Genomic DNA, 24,387 nt, shown 5'->3' on the forward strand with positions numbered 1-24,387 from the left:
TATGAGAAAAAAAATGAAGTGATCAACACAGCTTTGGTTTTTGACAAAATCGTTTTTACTTTGCAGTACAGAAATCATTTGAGCCCAAGATGTTTTGTTTTTTTAAAGGTTGTTTAAGATAAACGATATCACAAGGCTCTCATCAGTTCAATACTGCTGCAGTACACATTTGGTCCTTCTTAAGCGAATACAGTCAACCACAGTTCCCATTAATGTGTTGTCAATGCTCAGGTCTTCCATCACTTTGCATGATACAGTAACTAATAAACCTCTGATGTGTTATGATAACGCAAGCTGTTGAAAACGGGTTTGGGTATTTATGCTGGACTTCAGGCGCCATTGTGGCTTGGCTTATAGTGTGTGTCTGGCTGAGGGTAAACAGACACAAAAACATCACTGACCCGCTTTAACGGCTGACAATATAAGCTGGCGGCTGAGGTGCCATGTCACATGGCCGTCTGCTGTTGCTGGACCCGAGTGTGCTCGCCACACCCTTGGAGGAACACTGCTACTCAAATGATTTAATTAAGAAGCACAAAGCCAAGCCACCTCTCTCTCTCACCCTGACATTAAAAAAATACTTGAGACCAATAGGTGATGTACAGGTATTATTTATCTTCCAACCCCCTTTTATACAATAACAGAAACAATGGTCAGCCCCCCCACACACACTTATATCCACTCTGAAAGATAACTGTTGATTATTAATTAACATTTGATTTGGCATCTTTGGACTATGCATCATCTAAACATGATGAAGCAGAAGAATGTAGGGTTTTTACTGTATATTAGGCATAACCAGTGTTTAGTGCAACATCTGCCTGAATGTGATTTGAAAAAAGCATAGCTCCGTCCCAGAACCCTACCCAACAATACTATATCATATCTCTCTATATATCATTAACTTCCTTAATGGGCCAACCATATACTTGGATCATCAGGGAGCCCGTAAGTGTGTACATGTTTCTGTGGGTTTTCTATTTTTTTTGTTGTTGTAAGATTTAAGTTGTCGTCAGCGTTGTCTTTGATAATCAGGAGTGTTGCGGACGCATTGGGTCTACTCTACGTCACCGAAGGTGTCCTGCTTCTTGCGCTCCATCTCGTTAAAGTCAAATTCTGAGCCCGTCATCCTCTTGTAGATGTCCTTGATGTCGTCGCAGGTGGTCTCAAAGTGAGTTGTAGCATCGTATGATTTGGAGATGAAGATCTAGAGGAGATACAAGGTCAGAGAGGCCTTTTATTTTAAGTATTCTTTCAGGGAAGCTCGAGATAGATGAACAGTCGAGGGCAAATATAGTGTTGATTGTTAAAGGAATACTTCACCCACAAAATGACTGTTTGTTGTGTTACCTGACACTCTTGAAGAAGACAGTTTTCTCACATGCTTCCACAGAAGATGGCAAATGTATTTATTGATTGATTGGGTGATTGGGGACCACGTTTAGCAGCAGAACTATATCACAGCATCTATTTACAATCTCTCTCACAACTTGTGGAATATAATTCTCATTTATCCAGTCGTATATTCAGTACGTCACAAACATGCCTTTTTTGTTTAAAAAAAACCCCTTAGTATTGGAGTCTGGCTTTGAAGAGAGAATACTTAAGTTTCACCTTCATTTCAGTTTTAAATACTAATGTTAGCAAAAATGCACGTGTTTGGGAAGAGCTGAAAATACAAGACAATAATTGAGACTTAGATTATACAACACGAGTTGTGTCAGTTTGTAAACAGATGTTTTGACATAGTTTTGCTGTTGTTAAATGTGGTCCCCGATCAATCAATCAATATGTTGACTGTTTTCTGTGGAGGCATGCAAGGAAAACAAAGTTTCACAAATTCAAGGTAACATGGCATGACCAGCTGATATACTAATGGTCATTTTGTAGGTGACATATTCTTTTAAATGATGCCAATTGGTCCAGACTTTTGGACTTTTTGTCTGTTTGATCGGAACCAAAATTACAGGGATGAAAGCTCTCCCGGACCAAACAGCCGAACTTCAGCTAAACTAAAAGAGTTGGTTTTGGTCCTGATCAAACTGAACCATAGTGTGATTTGTTTCTGGTGTGAAAACTGTTTTCGGATGGTTCAGACTTTTAGAGCCATTAAAGGAACATGTGGCAGGCTTCGTCAAGTGATAAGTTGTTGACAGAGGGCCTTTTCATGCTTGAAAGTCCACACTAGGTCCAAACCAAAGTTCATGTTGTTGTCAAATTGTATACATTTGATCCAGATAGTTTGGTTTCATATTGCAATAGTGAGAGCACACCAAACACTTTTTTAAGATATACTTTCTGTCATCATCTCCTATGTGCACTGCCCCTCGCCATACATGATATTGATTGGTTTGTAAACGAGCGTACGTCTAACGTCAATGCCTTGTGTTTCAGGTGGGTAGGGAGCGTAAGCGTTTTTGTGAGTTTTTTCCAATTGACTTTTCATGAGGTCGTCGGACCATATTTCAATTAAAAATTTTGTCTCCTCTCACCAGGTTCTACTGCGGCTCATTTTGCCATCTTTTGACTTTCCTCGCTTACTTATGGTTCTCAAGAGAACCTACTGAAACTTCATTTGAATGATCATTAAGTCCGAACCATCCAATAAAATGTTTTCACACTACAAAGAACCAAACCATGGTTCAGTCTGATCCAGACCATCTCTTTTCAACGAAACAAAATTGACTCTTATGAGTGACAGACCCCAGAGAGAGTGACGGTGGCTACGCTCAGAACAGACAGGTGTTGGTGATCAGAGCAGAGAAATTAGCAGTAAAGTTGTCAAGCGGTAGTAAATGTACAGTGTAGGTTCAGACTTTCAGTTGTGAAAAGGCCAAAAATGCACAGGTTGCTATTTTAGAGAGATTAATTACTGTGTATCATGGCAACTGTTCTCTATAAAATAGCAACTGACTGTTGTTTCTACAGACAGAAGGAACCAGACCTCCCAAGTGTTTCCTGTGCCGAACATTTTTGCTGACATAACTTTCCCTGATCACACACAACGGCAGCAAAATAGCACAGTGGTGTAAAGATGGCATGTTCTTACGTAACAGCTCCATGGTAGGCAAATTAATCTGTTATAATGAGAGGCATTTCCTGCTATATCAAACCAACTTTGGCTGAGGGTGTATATATATATATATATATATATATATATATATATATATATATGAATTTAGATTGCATGTTTACCAGATTACAGCCTGAATGCAGCGGTTGAGCTAACATACAACATTAACCCCGACACAGCTGATAAAACCTAAAAACGAGAAGCTTGTTGACAACAGTAATCCTGCTCTAGATTTTAAGGTGGTCCAGGGAGACAGGAAATATTATGTTTTAACAGGGTTACTGTAGCAATGGCATGCTCTGGCTCAAACCCTGAGTAAGTATACAGGATATGTTGTTCACTGTTAACTATGCTGTGTTACTCTTACCTGGCTGTCAGTGCCCACGTCAGTGGGTTCATACAGGTCACTGATGCTGACAAACTTCTGCTCGATGGGCTGCAGCAGGTCCAGAGCTGGCTTGATCTCCTTCTCTGGGTCGTTTGTCTCCACCGTGGTGCTGATGATGGCGATATATTTACCTTGTGCTGCCACGTTGTGAGCGAAGGAGATCATACAAACGTAGATGTCTGGAAACCAAAAACTTAAGGTTAATGCCTGGTGGTACTGCCTGTGGGTAAGTTAAAATATCATTACTGAATGTTGGGCAGATGCAGTCAGCACCCAGGTGTCCATAGCCTACAATGCTATTTTCACCTGGGTAAATACTCCTAGGCATCCTAGCAACATCGAAATGTGACGTTAACAGGTTTTCAGCTGCTCTGCTAAAGTTTATGTACACAGTGTGCACTCAGCAGCTTTTTACATATCAAAAATTGACTCACACAGGACTCTCACCTCGATCTGATGTGTAAAAGTGCTGTGTGTAACCCATTTACCCACCACATGTTACTAACCGCTTCCAACCACGACACATCAGCATAATGAGTAGCCTACTAGCCAATCACAGCATGCAGAGGGATCCATAATAACGTGTCGTAGGGATGAGTGCAAATAGCCGAATAGCTGCAGTGTGTCTATTCTCACCCGAGTGCAAATACTCACTCTGTTGACGTTACCTGTCTAATTGGCTGTTGTTAAAATTAAGAAGGTATATTTAATTTGGTTTAGCTTTGCAGTCTGTGCACTGTTTATTCATTGTCATTGTTCTAGGTAGAACCTGACGATATGAATGTCAAACAGAGGTGTTACGTTGGATCTCATACGTTTACCAACACCTCTATTTTCAGACTCACCATCGCTGGATTATACACAACACATTATATACAACTCTTCACTTAATCTCTATCTGCATATGAATGCAGAAACTCAAGGCAACAGGACACGATTTTGGTATTGGCAGTGTTCTGGTTTCCATTTGTGTTGTAAGTAGTACTGACTAATCACATTTGAGTGGGCTCTGGTTGCCTGCAGGTTAACTGCCTGTAGCAAACAAATGAAGTGGAAGGCATTGGCCGAAATGCAATCTCAGAACCCACCAGCTGTTTTCTTATGATGAGGTAACTTTTTATTCAGGGTTCCCACACCTCCTTAAACATCAAATTCATGGACTTTTCGAAGACGTTCCAGGCCCAATTCTCTAGAATTCAAGGACCTAGCTAGCTAGCTAGCCAATGAGGGTGTAGCCAACTGAATGTATACACATGCTGCTTTTGCTTTTTATTGATGAACACACACTTAAGGAAGTCCTAACCTGCTCTACAGGAAACAGTGAAGGGAAGCAGGGAACTTCGCCGATGTTCAACCAGCTTTGTGTCACTACAGTGTGTGCAGATGAACAGTGTTTGGCTTTCCCCTGGAGCTCCTTGCCCATCGGCCAGTGGAGATCCAGGTGCTGGTGGCACGGGAAGCCAAACACCAATTATTTGCACACACTGCCATGACACACAGCAAGTTGAATATTGGCCAAGTTTCCCTTTATATTCACTGTCATCTGCCTTGATCGCCAGTGACGTGGTGAGTAACTTCTACGCTGTGATCTTAGTTAGGCTTTAGCTTCCATTAGGGCTGTGCAATTAATCGTCTGGTGATCGCAATTACGATTTTGAGGTCAAACGATTTCAAATTTACTGAAATCAAGGGTAAACGATTTTTGGTCAGGGACACCTGGAGATGTTATTTTGTCTTCTACGGAAGCCACGCATGCACAATACCGCCCCCTCCCCTCCTCTCACTCCACAAACCAGTCAAGTAGGTGAACTACGAATGATGCGAGGGGCAGGTGATCGCGGAAGATTTCAAAACAGAGTGTGGAAAATGGCAGAGGGAGAGCGAGAGCGGTTGGTCTGTTTGCGTGTGCGCATCGGGGCCGAACTCCGCCGCGCACGATACAGAGCAAAGGAGAATTGTAAACGTGCAACCATGTAGAGACAGAAATGACATGCCGTCGTGTAAACAATATAAGTCATCACGTGTGCCGCATAATCGTTTGCATAATCGTGATTTCAATTTTGACCAAAATAATCGTGATTATGATTTTTTCCATAATCGCACAGCCCTAGCTTCCATCCATCTTTATTGACTTTGACTTCCTGGTGATATGCATTCAAACACAGACTGTAGACCCCTCTGTTTGCTTCTCTCTGCAATCTTTTTTTTTTTTTTTTTTTTTTGTTTTCCAAAAATTTGATAATATTTCTTCAGGAAAAGCAGTGACAGTGTGGGCTCCATACTCACTCTGTCAGCTTGACAGATAATCACAAGGGGTCGGGAACTGCCAATTGTCAAGTTGCTCATCGGACTGTCTTGGCCCAGATATTGGTCCTGAACCCCAAAAATATTGGCCATTTCCCAAAAGGCTAAATCATTGTGAAAGCAATAGATGATGGGTTGTGAGACTGCTATTTACTCAACTTCAAGCTTACCTTTACCTCTGCCTATCTGCAATACAACATTTTTATTTTCATAGGCATTCGCAGAGTACTTAGTTACAATAAGGACATTTTTTAAGAAGTATTTTAAATAAGATAATAAAGTAATTAGTCATCTGCTCATTTCTGGTGTGCACTCACCATGTTTCCTGTTGACCTGCTTTTGGGGGATGATGATCTGGCAAGAGTTGACGTCGCTAGTGTTGGCGATGGGGTGATTCAAGATGCAGATGACTCGAATCACCTGACCCACTTTGGTGACACGATCCATAACGTAGCTGGGGTCGCAGATCAGCTGCTTGCACCTGGCCATCTGTGTTTGGCAAGAAGCCAAAGTTCAGAGGTCAAGGGATAGGTTTTATATCTGAAGAAGAGTCATATGTTTCCCATAGAAATCCATAAAATAAGAGAGCAAAAGGCTCACCTCTCCCTCAGACTTGACTCCCACCACCTTCCCGTTCTCCACCACGATCTCCTCTATGGGCTTGTTCAGCATATACGTCCCACCGTAGATAGCACTCAGCCTGGAATGGAAACACAATGTGAGATGTTACTTCCTACTGTCAGCTGAAGGAATGGCAGTGATAGTGACAGTAATAACAACAGAATACAAAGATCTGCAGATCCTGTCTGACATATATTCAATTGAATATAGTTCAAAGACAAGATATTTAATGTTCAAACTGATAAACTTTATTTTCTGAATTTGATGCCTGCAACATGTTCCAAAGAAAGTTGGGACCAGAGCATGTTTACCATAGCGCTACTTCCCCTATTCTTTTAACAAGATTCAGTAAGCGTTAGGGAACTGAAGACACTAACTGTAGAAAGTGAAATTCTTTGTAATTCTTGCTTGATATGACTTAGTTGCTCAACAGTTTGGGGTCTCCGTTACTGTAGTTGCACTTCATCCACACATTTTCAATGGGAGACAGGTCTGGAATGCAGGCAGGCCAGTCTAGTGCCTGAACTCTTTTACTACGAAGCCATGCTGTTGTGACACCTGCAGAATGTGTCTCAATGTCTTGTTGGAAAAAGCAGGGCCGTCCCCGAAAAAGACGTAATCTGGATGGCAGCATATGTTCGTCCAAACCATATATGTACCTTTCAGCTTTAATGGTGTCTTCACAGATGTGCAAGTTACCCATAATGCTATGGGCACTAACACACCTCCATACCATCACAGATGCTGGCTTTGACCTTTAAGCTCCTTTTTGGTCTTTTTCCTCTTTAGCCAAGAGGACAGGACGTTCAAATGTTAAAAGTTTTTGATACCAAATCACAGCAGAGATTTTTCTGTGGTGTCCATTAGTGTTCTAATGTGGTATTTTAGAGGAATTCTTGACCATGATTTTTGACCAAATTCTGGAGCGGTAAAAATGATTAAATTTAGCACCAAATCTATGTTAACAAAATGGTATCAACCCAAACAACGCTGCAACAACATATGAGACATAGTTGCACGTGGGAATGGCCATCGTATACTTCCATCATAAAGCTGTAAGTCCCTATACACTCTAAACTCTCAAAGACGAACCATAAACAGGGACCATAAGTTTAGTTTCTTTGAATTTAGGTACTGAAATGTTTAGGTTGTAAACACCTGTATTTAACACTTCAGATGCTGTTGTCATTTTTAGCAACTGCTTCAAGCATTTAAGAGAACACTATTTACTTGGCAAATTAACTACACGTATGCTGCAGTGCACAGATATAACACAGTGCTACATAGAAATATTACATGTTGTGCGCAGAAGGGAGAGTCCCCTACCTGGCAAACCCTTGTGGCAGTTCTCCCAGGCCATACAGTGGGTACAGGTATGGGCTCTTGCCATATCTGGCCAGAGACTCACTGTAAAGCTTGATTCTGTTTATCGTCTCAAGGCAAGGTTGATCCAGGTATCTGAGTGGAGAGAGATGGAGACCATTTTCAGACTTAAATAAACAATCCAATCACATGCAGTTAAGGTATTACAAAAATGACATTTATCAAACAGCTAGAAAGACTACTCACTCATCTGTACGGTAGAGGGCGAGGGAGTGGCCAGTGAAGTCCATGACGTCTGGGCCAAGGTTAAACTTTTGGAAGACGGACCTCATATCCGTCTTTTGTGGGTCAACGCCTGACATGGTTTTGGGGTCGTTTTCATCAAAGCAGGCGACGTATTGAAGGAAGTTTCTGAAGCGTCGTTTCTCAAAAATTCCCATGAGACCTGAAGGAGACAGAGGGTTTAGACTTTGAGTGGACCCGCTTGAAAGGAAAAAAGTGAGTGACAAGAAAGCCTTACAGCATTAATGCTACATGCAACCAGCAGCTGAAAGTGTTGAAGATGACATGAAATGTGCATGCTTTTGGCACTGGTAATGTAAATATATTAGAGAAACCTTAGAAAGTGGTCAAAACCATGGATGTGACAAATTTGTTTTGTAATTTTCACCAGGTTGTTTAGCTAGTGCGCTGCCCTTTTGGAGCAACGTTGGTGCCTACGCCATCAGGTTAGTTGGTTCTCCTTGCCAGTGAGAACACTGAAGCATGGATGTAGAGTTGAACACACTCTTGTTTGGAGGAGGATTTAGTTTAAAGGTGTGGGAACTGGGAACCAAACAGTAGTAATGTTACAACTTGAAAAAGTTGGGGAGGTCCCTGTGGTTTGGGGTACGGAGCGGCTTAGCGACACTATCAATAGTAAGTAAGGCAAGCTAGCTGAATATGCAGTAAACAAAATAAATACATAGTGTTAGCTAGAAACAGGAATATGATGACATACAGTGAAAACTATGTTTTCATGTGTTGTTTGTTTACATATAGTTGTTGTCCAATCGGCACATTTTTGTTAATGTTGCATCCCTGGTACTACTTACTAGTTCAATCCTAGCGTTAGCTACTAACGATGATGGTACCTAAAGTTTGTTTTTCACTGGCACACATGGCCAACTAGGCTACATGCTTCTAGTGAATGAGCCAGTGTGATGCACAACATGTCTGAGAGGTCTGACATGACGATATGATGCCACATAAACACTTTGTATGTCAGTCCTTCCAGTTTTTTTGTGATTGTTGTGGGCAAAAATCCTTGATTATGCGGCACATTTTCTTAAAAAATGCAATGGAATATGCGGGATATTTATGCAATTTCATGCGATGAAATTGCGGGAACTTGCAAAAATTGCGGGAACTTGCAAAAACTGCGGGTTTGATGAAAAAGAGGAAAAAAGTGATTCCCCCAACACCCTGTTCTCACTAGGCCATTACCTTAATGTAGTCATTTCTAATTACTTCCTATGATAAGCAAGCAGACTACATCACAGAAAGTGCAGGGAATATTTAAGTTCTCATCTTGTTTTATTTCAGACCTTAATAAACACATGGCTCAAACTTACAAAACATTGCTGAGTCAAACAAGTTCTGTAGCTAGAATATGCTACAACTTGTGTAAAAATAAATAAATAAAATATATATTATGTCATGAAGGCTATGGAGAGAGATCCGTTTTTGCGCACCCGCTGGTTAAGCGCTTTTTGAAAGGAGTCAGGCGACAGAGACCTGTCACGCGCTCTTTGGCACCGCAGTGGGATTTACCCCTGGTTTTAGGCGCTCTGGGAGAACCTCCCTTCGAGCCTCTGTCACAAATCTCTCTCAAACTACTGTCATTAAAGACAGCACTTGTCTTAGCCCTGACTTCGTAAGAGAGTGAGTGATTTATGTGCGCTTTCAGTCTCCCCGTCTTGTCTCGTTATCAGAGATGACGGGAGCGCAGCTACTCTGAGGCCGCATCCCACATTCATGCCTAAAATCATAACCAGTTCTTTTAGATCGAGAGTTATTTCACTGGAAGGTTTCTTCCCTCCTCCCCACAGGAGGAGAAGAAACATCACAACGACTCTGCCTAGTGCGCGCTCTGTCTCATTACGTGACGCGCACAGCAAGCCTCAGAGAGACACAACAGTTTTTTGTACATTACAGAGAGCGTTCACAAGGAAAACCCCTCTTGCAACGAAAATGCGAGGATTATGAAATCATGCAAGCCCTGCATATTTTGCGCATTTTACATGGAAATTGGCGATTTATGTGGCAAAAGTGCGGCGTCTTTGAATAAATGCGGCCCCTGCATGAATATGCGGACTTTGGCTGATTATGCGTTGAATTATGCGATCGCATAATCGCGTTTTTCTGGAGGGACTGGTATGTATAGTGACATTATGTTTACATCATGTCACACAGCATATTGTGATACCAACGTTTGGGATAATGTAACCACAGTGAAAACACCGAAGTGGAGACAGTTTGATGTTGGATGTTCAGACATTCAGCCAAGTTTATCCTCAATCATTTTTAAGTGAGATCATCATAACACAGTACCCACAGTCACCCTTTTGTAATTATATAAAATATGCAATAATATAATACATCAAAGTGTATATGAATATGTCAATCAAGTTAACAGGATTCACAAGATGGATTTCCACACTCCTCCACTCCAGGTGTGGTCAACCATCCAAACCACTCAGGGGGATATACTTTTAATTTTTAATTTAATTTTTTTAATTTTATATACTTTATTAATCCCCGAGGGGAAATTCAATTTTTTTTCACTCNGATTTGTGATATTGGGCTTTATAAATAAAATTGATTGATTGATTGATTGAAAAAAGCAGCATTACGGTATACCAGGGTCTTTCGAAATCCAGGTGCTCAATTTTCTGTTAAACGCACTATATGTAGTGCAAATCACGTGCCACCAGAGTTTAGTCTCCAGTCTCTACTGGTGGAGCAGGCAGCTGAGCTGATAGACACTGTGACTCCAAGTGTTGGAGGACTGTAAACAGCCGGCCATTTACAGCAGAGAGAGAGACCGTTGGGACAAACAGCATGTTTTTACATCTAAGGCAGTGAATTAAGGGTTTATTCCAGATAGGATAAAGTTTTATAAACAGAACCATTACGGACTAAAGGATTGACATACTAAATAATTGAGGAATGGACACATGTTCGGACATGAAGGGAGTTACCACCTTTTTGTCTCCTGTTTACCAGCCTGTTAAATCCGAATGAATTATGGTGCTCATGGTTTCAGTAAACTGAACTGAATGATTGAGTTATAGAAAATCTAACTGAGCTAACGATGTTTAGCATGTCCATATTGACAAAAGTTTAAACATTTAAGACATTCAGTGTGGGATTCATCATTATGAAATGACTTTATGAAGTCTCCAAAAAGACACCGCAGTTCAAGGCTGGATTACAAAGCTTCTGAAGGGGATACGATTGCATTGGAGCCCTCTTTGGAGCTGCATGATGGGTACCATTAGCTCAGGGAACAACAAAGTAAGTCTGTCACATACAACATTTCAGTTATATTGGACATTAGTAACGTTAAGTCCATTATGACATAGTGACCCAAGAGTTAAACTCCATAGTGTCCTGTATGTCTCCACTGTTTTTATCTGTTGGACTCAGTCAAGCTGACAACCCTGTGACGTCACAGCACGGCAGTCCTGCAACATGGCAGCACTCTTGCCACAAAAGATAAAACAGGGCTTTGTTTTTCTTTTAAATGCTTACATTTTTCATGTTTGTTATACAATTGTTGATAAGAGTGGAAATCCATTTAGTAAATCATATTAGCCTGACTGATTGCTTCTTGTGCTCTTTAAGGGTTAGACCCCAATAGCATTACTATTTAAAACAAGGTCTAAATACTTTTCATAGAAAGACACAAATGCAGAATATAAATTAGAAACTTCTTTGATGGTTTCAAACTGTGCATACATTCTTTTTTATAATCCCTATTCAGTCATTTGCCACTGCATACTCAGACAACTTACTAGATTGCAGAGCCTCAGACTCAGTAGAGGGGACTTTATAGATTCTGTTGCCCTTGTACACAAAGCTGCCCTCCACCACTTTGAAATCCAGGTACTGAGTCACCTTTGTGATCAGCAGCATGCGCACCAGCTGACCTGAGAGAAGAAGAAGATTCCAACATCAGCATTACTTTCACCAAAACACAAAATGAGGCTCATGCTTACTTCATGAAAAAACTTATCAAATATGCACACCCTTGAAATTTTAGATCCTTTATTCATATTGTTAGCAGCAATTATGTGCTAACTGTGCTTCCTGCAGATACTCTTGGATGTTTTAAACATAAAACATAATTTGAACCACGAAATATACAGCACTAACAACAAGCTGAAGCTCACAGCTTCACTTGGTTTGCAGGCACTCTGCACCAAAAGGTCAGAGGTTTAAGTCACAAAGTTGTACACGATATACAGAGATATCAGTAATACCGTTGGCCATAAGGAATTTAGGGATGAGGTCCACGTTCCAGTCCCGGCCTTTTCCCATTGACTCAGGAGGTTTGCCCGGAAGGCTGAAGCGCTTGTAGAGCTGTAGGAAGACACAGACAATAACTTTTAATTTCAGCATTTCAGAAAGCAGAGTGACCATTTAAAGGCAAACGGTGATTTTACACTCCAAAGTCTGTTTACAGGTCTTGGGGAGTACTACTGCAACCACCGGTTCTGCTGCAATGCTAAATTGGTGGTTTACTATCTCAAAGCTGGTCCTTTTGCAGTTCATCAACCCCATTTTCAGGAAGGACAATCTAACAAAAAAAGTTTGTACTGTTGTTGGTGAAGCATCTGCCATAAGCCACATTGCACATGTTGTTTAAGAGCTGCTACCTTCCCTAGTTGGGCCAAGAACCTGGGGCCATATTCACAAAGCTTCCTACAACAAAGAGTTGCATCTTAGCCCTTAAGGGGGCTCCTAGGGTGACACACTGTTAGGTGCCTGGTGCAGGACTTTTAACAGGCTTAAAAGTTTCTTAAGCAGAGGAGAAAAAGGCGAAAGGACAAAGAGGTAGCAGAAATATTCTCCGAACACTGGATGAGAGATGACTCACAAAGATCTTCAACCCAACACAATAACAATATAACACCAGAAATAAAGTAATGATAACACTGATATATCTGGCAACAGGAAAAAGGCAATAGTGCAGCAGCAATGACTTGAGTCTGTTTCAACCTTTCATCAGCAGAGTGATCACACATCCTCTAGTGTCCATACCTCGAGGGCTACGAAAGGACAACTAATACATCTGTTAGAAGAATGTGTCATACCTAGCAATAGGGTCAGCCACACCTTCTATGCATTCCTCAGACATGAAAATGGGTCAGGGGTGAAAAAGGTGAGAAGGATACGAGACCCGGCACCTGCTAGGGGGTCCCGGGGTTATGCTCCTCGATTGTTTTTTTGATGGAAAAATGTACTTCCAAATGCTCATATCTGATTTCTTTTAGATTTACTCTAGTGGTGGTCACATGCAGAATTACAAGATTGCACAAAACAAAAGTATGAATGTATAATTAAGTGCAAATAAAGTATCTTTACATGTTCACATATGTTGTATAAGAGACAAGACCAGGGGCGGACTGGGAAACAAATTCAGCCCGGGACATTCAGGCGCACCGGCCCATACGTTTCTACCTATAATCCTTTATATGCTTGTACACACCCCACAAACGCTGTCCTCAGAATCAACTGCATAAGAAAATCAGCAGTTATTGTTTAATTCCAGACTATAAAATAAATGCAATAATGAATTGGCCACAAATGGCTATGTGCTTATTATTTAACTAAAAATAAGAGCATATGACTCTATCCTAATGCATCTAATTTTATGCACAATATAATTGTCTGCCCTGCCCTGCCCAGTCCTGCTCTTGTATTACATAACCCCAGTTTATAGCTCCATGGCTCACAGCCATGAACTAAGGAGGTATAAATTGGACAATTCTATCAACTTATTACTACAACAAAAAAATCCCACTTAATACTACTAAAAAGGTTTTCCTCTGGCTAAAATATAATGCATAGTAGACTATGCCTTCACATTGCACCTGTCATATTTCTGGTCTCATCCTCCTCCTCATCACGACTGGGGTTAGTCTGTCCCTCAGCTTCATTGTCCTTGGGACTGGGAGCACAACCTAACATTAATTGCGTGCACCCACAGGAAAAAAACAAGCACATATTTTCTGTTAGTACAGCTTTAAATTAGAATGACTTATTGCAATACCTAGTAGGCTAGTTGGCCTCTTGACACAGACACCTAGAAGAGATACGCAATTTGCCAAAGTCAACCTTTAGGGCTGCTCGTTTAATCAAATTTTAATCTAGATTATGATTTGGGCTTTCAACGATTATGAAGACAACATAATCGACATAAAACGATTATGCGCTTCTTGTCAGTTTACTCTCGTTGTCTTGTGTTGCAAATCAAACGCACCTAGAAGCCGTGCATGCGCAATACTGCCCCCTCCCCTCCTCTCCTCTATTCACTCCACAAGCCAGTCAAGTAGGTGAACTACGAATAATGCGAAGGGAAGGTGATCGCAGAAGATTTCAAAAACAGCGTGCGGAAAATGGCAGAGGGAGAGCGAGAGAGGTTGGTCTGTGTGTGTGTGTGTGCATGTGTTTGTGCGTACGTGTCTGTGTGTGTGTGTGTGTGCGCACGCACATTGGGGTCGAACTCCACCATGTGTGATACAGAGAGCAGAGGAGAATTGTAAACGCGTGACCATGTAGAGACAGAAATGATATGCCGTCGTGTAAATAATAGAAGTCATCACGTGCGCCGCATAATTGTTTGCATAATCGTGATTTCGATTTTGACCAAAATAATCGTGATTATGATTTTTTCCATAATCCAGCAGCCCTATCAACCTTGCACATTACACACTCCCGAATGTTAGCTAACGTTAATACACCTGCTATAATAGCACTGTCTGCTCCTGCTCCATCTCAGTCGCTAGCAACACCAGCAGCCTCAGCCCGTCGACCAACACCGTGGCCCAACAGGTCGGTTATTTTAGAGCACTTGGCTGCCTCTTCTTGTAAAGATTTAAGTGTTTTTATTCAAGTTTTTTCCGCGCCACCCTTTCTTTTTTTACCGGCTTTATCCATGTTTTCGGTCAAACTAGCCTGGTCTGCCATGAGTAATGACTGATGACTGCAGCTGAGCCAATCAGATTTCAAGAAAAACGAGAGCCTCTTTCGTATTGGAGGAGGCTGCTCTTATGTCCTCCTTCAAGCATCAAAACACAAGATTGACACCTACGTTACCTCTGAACATCTCACAGCAAAACAAACAACATGGGAGGGACGCGCATTGCAGCACTGACAGCTAGCAACCAGCCTGACATTCACTAGTCTCACCGGGCCAGCCCCACCGGCCCACTTGGTGACCGGCCAATCCGCCATTGGACGAGACTGACAACATCTCATGAAATGCCGGCGTGCATATGTTCACTACGTCTTTTTTCTGTGGCTTCGCTCCACAGACCGCCCATCTCATCAGATCTACACGATTCACGTAGATCACCTATTTTGTATTTAAAACAGCGAATTTTGCCTAAAGGTGATTTTCATGCCTGATTCCTAGCTCAGAGATGCTTTGAGAACTTTCCTAAGGCACTCCAAAGCTAGGACATCCTAGCTAGTAATTTTTGGGCTAAATTAGGAGCTCTAGGTATTCTCAGCGAGCTCCTGGTCATCATAGTAAGAGGGGATTACTTTAAAGTAGAAGCAGTCGTTGGTACAAGAGCTTTATAAAGGGGCAACAGAAAATAAAACACTGCATCTTCTTAAGATGATTTATTTTGGCATGTTTGCCCTTGTTGGATAGTGGATAGTGCAGAACAAAGGTTCCCAATCCTTATGCTACACATTAGTACCGTGCAAGGAATCCATATGAATTGTCTAAACATGTATAATGAAATAACTTTATAAGCTATTGCGTATTTTTTTTCCTCATAATTTCTCATTCCTCACACCCCTAACAACAATATAGGTTACTGATTTAGTGAAGTAAAGACAGTTACCAGATTGAGTGGTAATCAGTCCGTCTTCACCAGCTTTCAGCATTCAGAAGTACACAAACTGTGTGAGGATATTACCTAAGTGTTGCTAAGGAGTTGGCGAATTTCTATTTTTATTTAATAAGCAACTACAGGAAACACAGGCCAAATTAAGTTTTGGCTGCTGTTCATTTTTTAAACTTGCCCCTTTCTCTCTTTCATGCACTCTTTTCTGTCTCTGTCTAGCATGTTCTAACCCTCTAGACTTCTGTGTTGAGAGGATACATAGAGCAACAACAGCCTGAACCAGAACTTCAGCTTAAGTGGTTTGTAAAGTAGACGGCACTGTCAGATTGTTGGCTTAAGAAAGGAATAAAATCCCTTTTTACTGGTTTTAGACTCCCTGTTACTCCAGCTATCAATTTCCTGATTTACCTCTTCCCATTTATCAGATTTAAAACAAAAAGTGACTATTCATATGTTTGTATATCACAAACACACAGTCAGCAGTTCTTCCTTATGTCCATATGTTTTACCTTTCAAATCAATCTGACATCCCAACTGACAAAGTCGAGCCAGCAAGGTTAAAACTTACATCCTCAAGGGGAGTGATGGAGGCACTCTCAGCTCCGTAGTAGGAGTTGCGGTCCATGTGCAGAACCCTCTTCCCCTTCACTGACATGATGCCTGATAAGATGCATTCCTGTCGGGGCGAAAACAAAACAGAAGAGGAATTAGACCAAGACCAACAGGATGCTGTGAAAAAACACCAACATAGCACATCCTATTGATATGGTATCATTACAGCACACTGGTTGTAAACATTGAAGGATGGTGCTGTTTGTTTAATAGTTGAAAATAATCCTACGATTAGGGGGACCTCTAATTAATGGTTATGGTGTATCAGGTAACCGCAATGTCCCTGGTATTCCAGCCTCTACACACTGTCTAACGTCAAAGAACGGATTCATACTGAAAGACATAAACAGCCCTACTGCCTACATTCTTTGAATCACTTTGTGTTATGGATTGACAGATGGGCTATGCATGTTGTCATACATGTCAATGCAGATTGATGCGTGGCTACTTTTTTCCCTGAGTAGGGGAGACCAGGATTGGTTGGCACACTTTTCACTCTCTGCCATACTTCTCTGGCATGATTTATGTTACAATATTCTACACAGCAGCATTAAAAGGTTAGGTGTCAGCTATAAATAAATATGTATTAATGTACACACATTTTTACTAAAATTCGATGATTTGTTATGTATGTCATGTTTTTGTGCCAACCAGCCGCATCACAGGGATGGTTGGTACATATTATGGGGTTGGTTGGCAAAATGATAAGATGCTTCAGTTACAAAAAAAATGAAGAAACCAAAAAATAACAGTGAAGACATTCGGTTCAACCAAGAACCAGAAAACATGAACATCTAATAGAATATCTGCCAATTACAGCCGTTAAATTTACAATTAGTTGGCACATGTGCTAATCAACCCCACTCACATTTGACCTACTGTGTGATGAAATTATATTAGCTGCTACCATTACTTGACACAGACTGTCAAATATCAAAATGAATCTGATCCTTTGTCTATTAACTTAAGAGAATCACATTTCCAATATCTATATCTAACACAGTTTTTATTTTTAGTCCACATACCACTTTACAAACCAACAAAAACGTTGGTGACTTTTAGATATTTGATCATCTAAGGACCAGAAAACCTGTGTGCCAACCAACCCTGGTCACCCCTAAAAGTTAAAGCCTGAAGGGGTGATATATTAAACAATTTGCAAGCTTTACAAAACCAAGATTATAACCAGACATTAGTGTATCCAAGAAGTCTGTTCTGACCCAGTACCAGCATAATGTCTGACGTGCTTCTGTGGAGCTGGGAGGATGATTACAGCTCTCACATGGCTGTAAGTCTCAGAGCTTTGGTTATGATGAGGGGAAATATGCATGTTTGCTAGAGCCTGGAATTCACACAGACCAAAGGCCATAATGCGATTACTGTGTGCATCATGTGACTGTGTGGACTTTAAAACAAGTTTTACAATGACAGCTTACAATATGGCGGTGCACTGTATGAGTTGTTCCTCTGGCCAGACAAGAATTACTACCACCTCACCTTGTATACCTCCACTACTCAGTCAAGTTGAAGCTTAAATCCATATCTACCCAGACTCATATTAAAGTGAAGACTTTAAAGTATGAAGTGTATTTTTTTGATGACATGGAAGTTATCACTATATTAACTCATATATGATATATATGATTCCTGTAAATACTTTAAGAGAATAGACTATTTTTAGAGAGGAGTACATAGGACTGATGGAGAGCTTTGTCGCATGGTGCAACAACAATCACCTGAAGCTCAATATAAGAAAAACCCAATGAGCTTGTGGTGGACTACCACATAAACAGGCAGGATACAAAGTTGTAGCCATGATAGCAGACAATGCTTCAAATATGGATGTTGCCACAAAGAAGCTATGAATCTAAAACATGGATGCTCCACACACATATTCCCCTGGCAGCACAGAAGATCTTTTCAACCCACGCAGTTTCAAACTGGGCACCCAAGATTAATGTCACCAAATCAGTATCTGACCAAATGTCTCTCCTTCTGTTCCTGAGATAAAGTGTTGAGTTATGGTCAGAAGAGTTTTTGCACACCATTATGATGTTACAGTGAAGTTGACCTTTGACCTTTTAGATATAAAATGACATTGTTTCGTCATTTCATTCTTTTAGACATTTGTGTGAAATTTTGCTACAATTAGCATGCGAGTGCCTGAGTTATGGCCAGAAATGTGTTTTGTGGGGTCACAGTGACCTTTGTTGACCAAGTTCTGATCAGTTCACCGTTGAGTCCAAGTGGATGTCTGTGCCAAATTTTAAGGAAATTCCCTTCCTGAGATATCATGTTCACACGAATGGGACAGACAGACGGATGGACAACCTGAAAACATAGCGCCTCTGGGCAAGCTGTCACCAGGGCGGAGGCATAAAAACAACAATGCATAATAACTTTCACTAGGTGATGATGTCACCTTCAATCCCTAAGTGTAGAGACTGTGACCTGTAATTACACAGAGGTGTCAGGGTTTGTACAGTTTGTTTCTTTAGTATGACTCTTCACCTATTACATCAAACACAGGCTAACTCTCGACTACTGACAAAGCCTGTTAGCTGTCCTATTGAAGTCAATACAATCATGACAAGCAAGCAACCACAGTATAACTTCCTCGTTTTAAATTAAACCTGAGTTCATCAAATCAATCACTCTCAATCAAAGCTGCCATTTCCACATTCTGAATTACATTATTGTGGATGAAGAGAAAACAATTAACAACAGAGCAACAGAAACAAGAAACTTCAAGGTCAAAAGCAAAAGACAAAAGTTAAAAGCTGTAACACCTCTAACCAGAAATTCTGTTGACCACAAAAACCTAATGTTGCTCAGTTAGTCCTTTTGGTACATCTGCAGACCAAGTTCAACCCTCTCTTTGACGTAAACCATAACCTGATTCTTGATTGCACAAGTGTAGTCTCCACACTTAATGTACACAGAGGAGTGCAGAAAGTTACACCGATTAAAAAGGTTTGCCAAAATTTAGATGACAAATGATTTTGGCCTGTCAGTGAAGAAAGCTGAAACTTGTGAGAGAAACACAGTGACCAAAGACAAGCAGCATCCAAATTAAACTCACTTTGCAAAATTCCCAGTTAGTGTTGCACTCTTTTCCCTTCCAAAGACTGGCTTCGCAATGTCCTCCCCTTCTCTTTTGAGGATTTATGATACATACAACTGCCAGCTCTGTTGCCAAAGCTTGCTTACCAATTTGCTGCTTTCATATCATGAGACTGAGTGGCAGAGATGGCATGTTGACATGTCTCTGTATTCATCCGTTAGTTTCCATTTATATCATATCATTTCTATTTGTCATGTGCTTGTGGCTCCTGCTTTTTCTATACATACTTCTTCATCCGTATAAAAACACAACATCACTTATGCTTTTTCTCTTCAGTAAAAGCAGCTCGAAAGAAATGTGCTACTCATAGCCTTCATCTAGTTTCAATCCAGGACACAGGCAGAGCAGTAGCCCCACAATTAACTCCTGCAGCTCTAAATTAAGTGCACTCGAGACTTTATGGGACCAATCACACACAATGTAACATGCAATCAACGTGTATTGTCTGAAAACACTTTAACTCTTAGGATTACTGGAAATATGGTCAATCTGAATTTAACAAAATGTCTAATTGCCCCCTTCATAACCTCAGTGATATAGCCACTTCTCTACATCCTCCAAAATCCAAGCTCGCTTCTGCATAGAGATGAGCAATATGGCCTATAAATAAGATCGGGAATATGTTTAGGCTACATTACGATACATGATATACATCTCAATTTTTTTTAAATCTCCTCTAAACTATTGTAGACTGCTTAAGTATTAAACTCCTGTTTGAATAATTAAAAAAAAGTAACTACTGTTACATAATAAAGTTAAATTAAGTGCTGTCAAAGACATGCAGATAAGGTTAACTGGTGACTCTAAACTGCCCATAAATGTGAATGTGAGTGTGAATGGTCGTGTGTCACAAAGTGTCAGTCCCGTGATAGTTTGGTGATCTGTCCAGGGTGTGTCCAAAGTCAGCTGGGACATTATTTCATTATCTCCCGTCCACGTACCAGGATTGGCAGCTACGGATGGAGGTCACAATAAAATTACATTAACCACTGATATAATAAATTAAATAAAGTACTGTTATAATAAAGTATCGTGAAATGAAATAAATCAAAGCAGCACCACTGAACCACCACAACCATCCAGCTCGTCTCTGCCCAAAGTGTTGATGTTTTTGCTTTAAACTTGAAGCTTCTGATCAAAAGTTAGCCATCAGCAGGAAGTCAAACCGTTACAATGGCGCCTTTAAACATGAGGATTAATTCAATTAACTCAATTAATTGAGCTGAAAACAAACTAACAGCTCTCCGGTTCATTTAATAATATTCATAGGTTGCACTGGCGCTCCATAATCGCCAAACATGACTAAATGAGCTGCAGTCTGGAGCTCTACAGATACAAAAGCATGCCTCGCCTGCTCTCATAGTGTTGCTCAGGAGAGAGTGGTCTGACTGGGTGGAGGAGTGCACATGATGTATCATGCTTGTGAGTCTGTGTGTGACACTCAGAAAGAGAAAGAGCTATAGGAGAGAGCAAAAGAACCAAAACAACCCTGAGTCTTAAAAAAAATGACGTGACAATTTATAATCAGTGTTTGTGATATAGTCATTTTAAAGATCAAACATGAAACAAGCTGTGTTACAGTATAAGCAATATATCGCCCACCCCTACGTCTGCATAGGTGCTTTCCCAAAATAACACATGACCCAGTGAAATCAGATCACTTCTATCTGTAAATGTCTGGGTTTAATCTAATGTATGATCTTGCAATGATATTGACTTGAAGGACATACATCCAGGCTACACATAAATCTCACATCAGTTCTGATGTGTCACTGTCACTCCTTTCTGGTGACATGTGACTGAAGCCAACCTATTGCTGCTTATATAAAAACAGGCTTTGACAGAGAGCCGGAGGCAGCCTAGTCATCACTACCTCAGCCAGACAGCAGTGGCCATGCTGACAGAGAGGAAAACAAACTGATCCAGTGGACAGTCAGGCAGAAAATTAAGCCACTATAAAACATCGGGAGCAAAGGCGAAGTCCCAGTTCAATTTTTAACACATTAAGCCCATTAAAATCAGAGGCTGAGAGGCAGCAAAGTCCAACACAGAAGACAAGAGCTGTCTTTGCAGTTTGAGATGACACAATCACAGCAGGACGATACTAGCTTTGAAATTCCCCCCACACTTTCAAGTGTGTCAAGTCACAGGAATTTGCTGCACTTTGATTTTTCATTTCTTAATTACACAGCAGATTAAAATTGTACATGCAAAACATGTGATGAGCTTATAAATGACATGGGAACGCATTGGCTTCAAAGGAATTCTGATCTTTAGGACAATAATTTCTAGAACTATTTGATCAATACAAAATTAGTAATGTAAATCTGAATTATTTTTTTTTTTTACATTTCTAGTGATTGTTTTATCATCACTTGATTGCCAGTGCCTTGTACGTGAGATGACCTCCCCCTCATTATTGTGAGTGAATGCATTCATTGTTTCCATTTCCTCTCCTTTAATACCATTTCCTCCTTGATGGCCACAAAGATAGCAGCAACTACTTCTTACTTGGGAACACAAAAGTTATCTTGTTTTAATCTTTAGTTTTTCCTTTGGTACCGAAATAAAAGATTTGTCCATGACTATTTCCCCACTACCACTGGCGGTTTTCCGCCACTCATTTCTGATATACTGACTTATGTAAAACCATCATTGTAGTCTTTGAATATTCCTCAACCCACAACCTCCTCAACTACTGAAATTGTGCCTTACAGGCTTCCGTTGTCTTCAGACAACAAGCTGCTTACTTGGGATCACCAAGAGCATCATGATGTGAACCAGGCGGCAGCAAGGTACAGTTTGATATCTTGTGCCAAGCCACTCCCCTCATGTGTCATTAGTAGTGGACAGATGGGAAACCCCATCCCCCACTCACTTAACCCAATGACATAAAAAGGTGCCACTGGAGGCAGAAATATTTTATTAAATAATACAAAACTAGTACACATTTACAGGAATTAACAAAGTCAGTGGGCATTCTCTAGTGACGTGAGCTAATGTGAGTTAAATAACTTACACATAGTATGTTGGAGTAGCACTGTTGCAGTTATGTCAAAGTATGTATTATTAAAGTTTCCCGTAATCTGTTGAGTTAGTAATCATGACCGTGCTATTGTTTGTTTGTAACATAAAAGGGAATCTGTCAGATAAACAGAAGTGAAGTCACTGATTTGCAATAAGGGAAGTAAAACCATGTGAAACTACGCAGGGCAGTGTTCTGCAATGCTTTTTATGCTGGCTGGCTGGCTGGCAGTTAGTTTTGCTCTGGTTTACAGAGCTTAAATAGTACTTGCAGTGTACTTTCGGTTCCTCCGTCTTGGTGGAACCACACCCAAATGTGAGCTAATTCAACACCCTGCCCACCAAAATTTAACCAATCCCCTTTCTGCTGGCTGCTTCAGCCCTGCTGTCTCTGGCTGCTTTGAGCCTGGAGCAAAACACTTTGTAACTCAGTTTGCTGTCATTAATAAATGTCAATTTACAGAAACTTTGAGCTGCAGGTGATGTCAGGATTGAAAAGTGTGCTAGTCTAAAAACTGCCGTGAGTTAAGAGCCTCTGAAGTTGACAGGAAGTAGATCACGGTATTTCGATTTCATACTTTAACCCTGTAAAAGTGACAGCAAGTCAGGAGGCCTGCCAGGAAGTATCTTTCTGCCTAAAAGACAAAGGCATTGTATTTGCTGACAAAGTTAATATCCGGGTAAACAAGCCCTACACATATGGGAATGGCTTATAAACTGCCACCTAACATCATAGTGTATCTGCTTTTCGGCTTTTGGCATGCAAGTTAAAACCACGCAGTGATTCCAACCTCAAGTTAAGGGTTAATAACATTTTGTTAAAGTTTGTGACCAGTCCGAAGTTATCCAGTGATTTAGGATAAGCAGCCTGTCAGTTCTTTCGCCAAGCGCCTTCTCGTTTAACTTATTAAAAGTGCTGGGGCGTCGTTAACTTTGCGACAGTTGTTAAGATAGTAGACGACGACTTATTTCCCCAGCCTGTTGAGTCCACCGCACGGACAGGAGCTGAGCGGAAACGTAAGATAGCTCGAGTTAGGGAGCTACTTAGCTCTTTTACTGGTTTCCCCAAGCTAAATTTCTTGTTATGATAAAATTACATTAAGACTGCGATAAAGTCAACATCCAAGTTGATGGGCAACGTGCACCCAAAGATTATTCAGTGAAGTTGACACGTCGTTACTCTGTTGTTAGAAAGCTAATTAGTTAGCTTTTAAGTCGGCTAACGTTAGCAGACTAATCATCCTTGTATAATCTTTACCTTGACTGGCGCCCATCTTAAAAATAACCGCTTAAGTAAATGGGCTCACTAATGTATGTCACATTTCATAGTCAACAGAATAATGACCAACCACACTTTAAACTTATCTTGTATAAGTTAACATTTAGGCACCGTTAATCTTTCCAGTCGCTCATAGCACTTGCAGTTGGTGTTAGCCACTTTGCTCACAGTTTCCATTCACTAACAGGTAGTCGCGCACCCTCCGTTAGCGGCTAAGCTAGCTACTTAGTGCTAACGTTAGCTGCGCTGATTAGGCCTAGTTAGCTCAAAGCCAAACTGTCAAGCGCCGACTGCGGTGGTAACAGGTTGCAAATCAGTTCCACGCTACGAACAGCATCGTTGGATTCTTTCTCACCGTGAGTCCGGTGCCCAGGACGATGACGTCGTATTCTTCATTCATTTTTCTAAGTCTTTATTCCTCTGCTCCTGAATATCGGGGAAGAAGAAAATGGAGATCCGCAGGGCTGGAAATGAGAAGGGGTTGCGGTTCAGAGTCAGGCGCCTCGGGGGCGG

At 40.9% G+C, this 24,387-nt stretch overlaps 1 protein-coding gene across 1 annotated transcript; it reads right to left on the reverse strand.

The window, feature by feature from the left end:
• Positions 1-32: 32 nt before the first annotated feature.
• On the reverse strand, positions 33-24,387 carry LOC126384650 (rab GDP dissociation inhibitor beta-like). The gene is made up of 10 exons (XM_050035790.1): positions 24,230-24,387; positions 16,404-16,511; positions 12,236-12,335; positions 11,768-11,902; positions 7,956-8,154; positions 7,713-7,844; positions 6,366-6,465; positions 6,083-6,254; positions 3,441-3,640; positions 33-1,207 (listed from the first exon to the last, which is right to left on the reverse strand). Exons 1-10 carry the CDS (start codon positions 24,272-24,274, stop codon positions 1,058-1,060), a joined length of 1,341 nt encoding a protein of 446 aa, XP_049891747.1. The 5' UTR covers positions 24,275-24,387; the 3' UTR covers positions 33-1,057.

Source organism: Epinephelus moara, chromosome 23, assembly GCF_006386435.1.
Source record: "Epinephelus moara isolate mb chromosome 23, YSFRI_EMoa_1.0, whole genome shotgun sequence".
Lineage (NCBI taxonomy): Eukaryota > Metazoa > Chordata > Actinopteri > Perciformes > Serranidae > Epinephelus > Epinephelus moara.

What these genes read in the sequence shown, in the direction of transcription:
- LOC126384650 (XM_050035790.1), bottom strand. Translation starts at nt 24,274, where the DNA reads ATGAATGAAGAATACGACGTCATCGTCCTGGGCACCGGACTCACG. An exon ending in GCCCTCTACCGTACAGATGA is followed by an intron (nt 7,845 to 7,955) that starts GTGAGTAGTCTT and finishes CTCTCCACTCAG; the next exon opens with ATACCTGGATCAACCTTGCC. An exon ending in GAGTCAAGTCTGAGGGAGAG is followed by an intron (nt 6,255 to 6,365) that starts GTGAGCCTTTTG and finishes TGCCAAACACAG; the next exon opens with ATGGCCAGGTGCAAGCAGCT.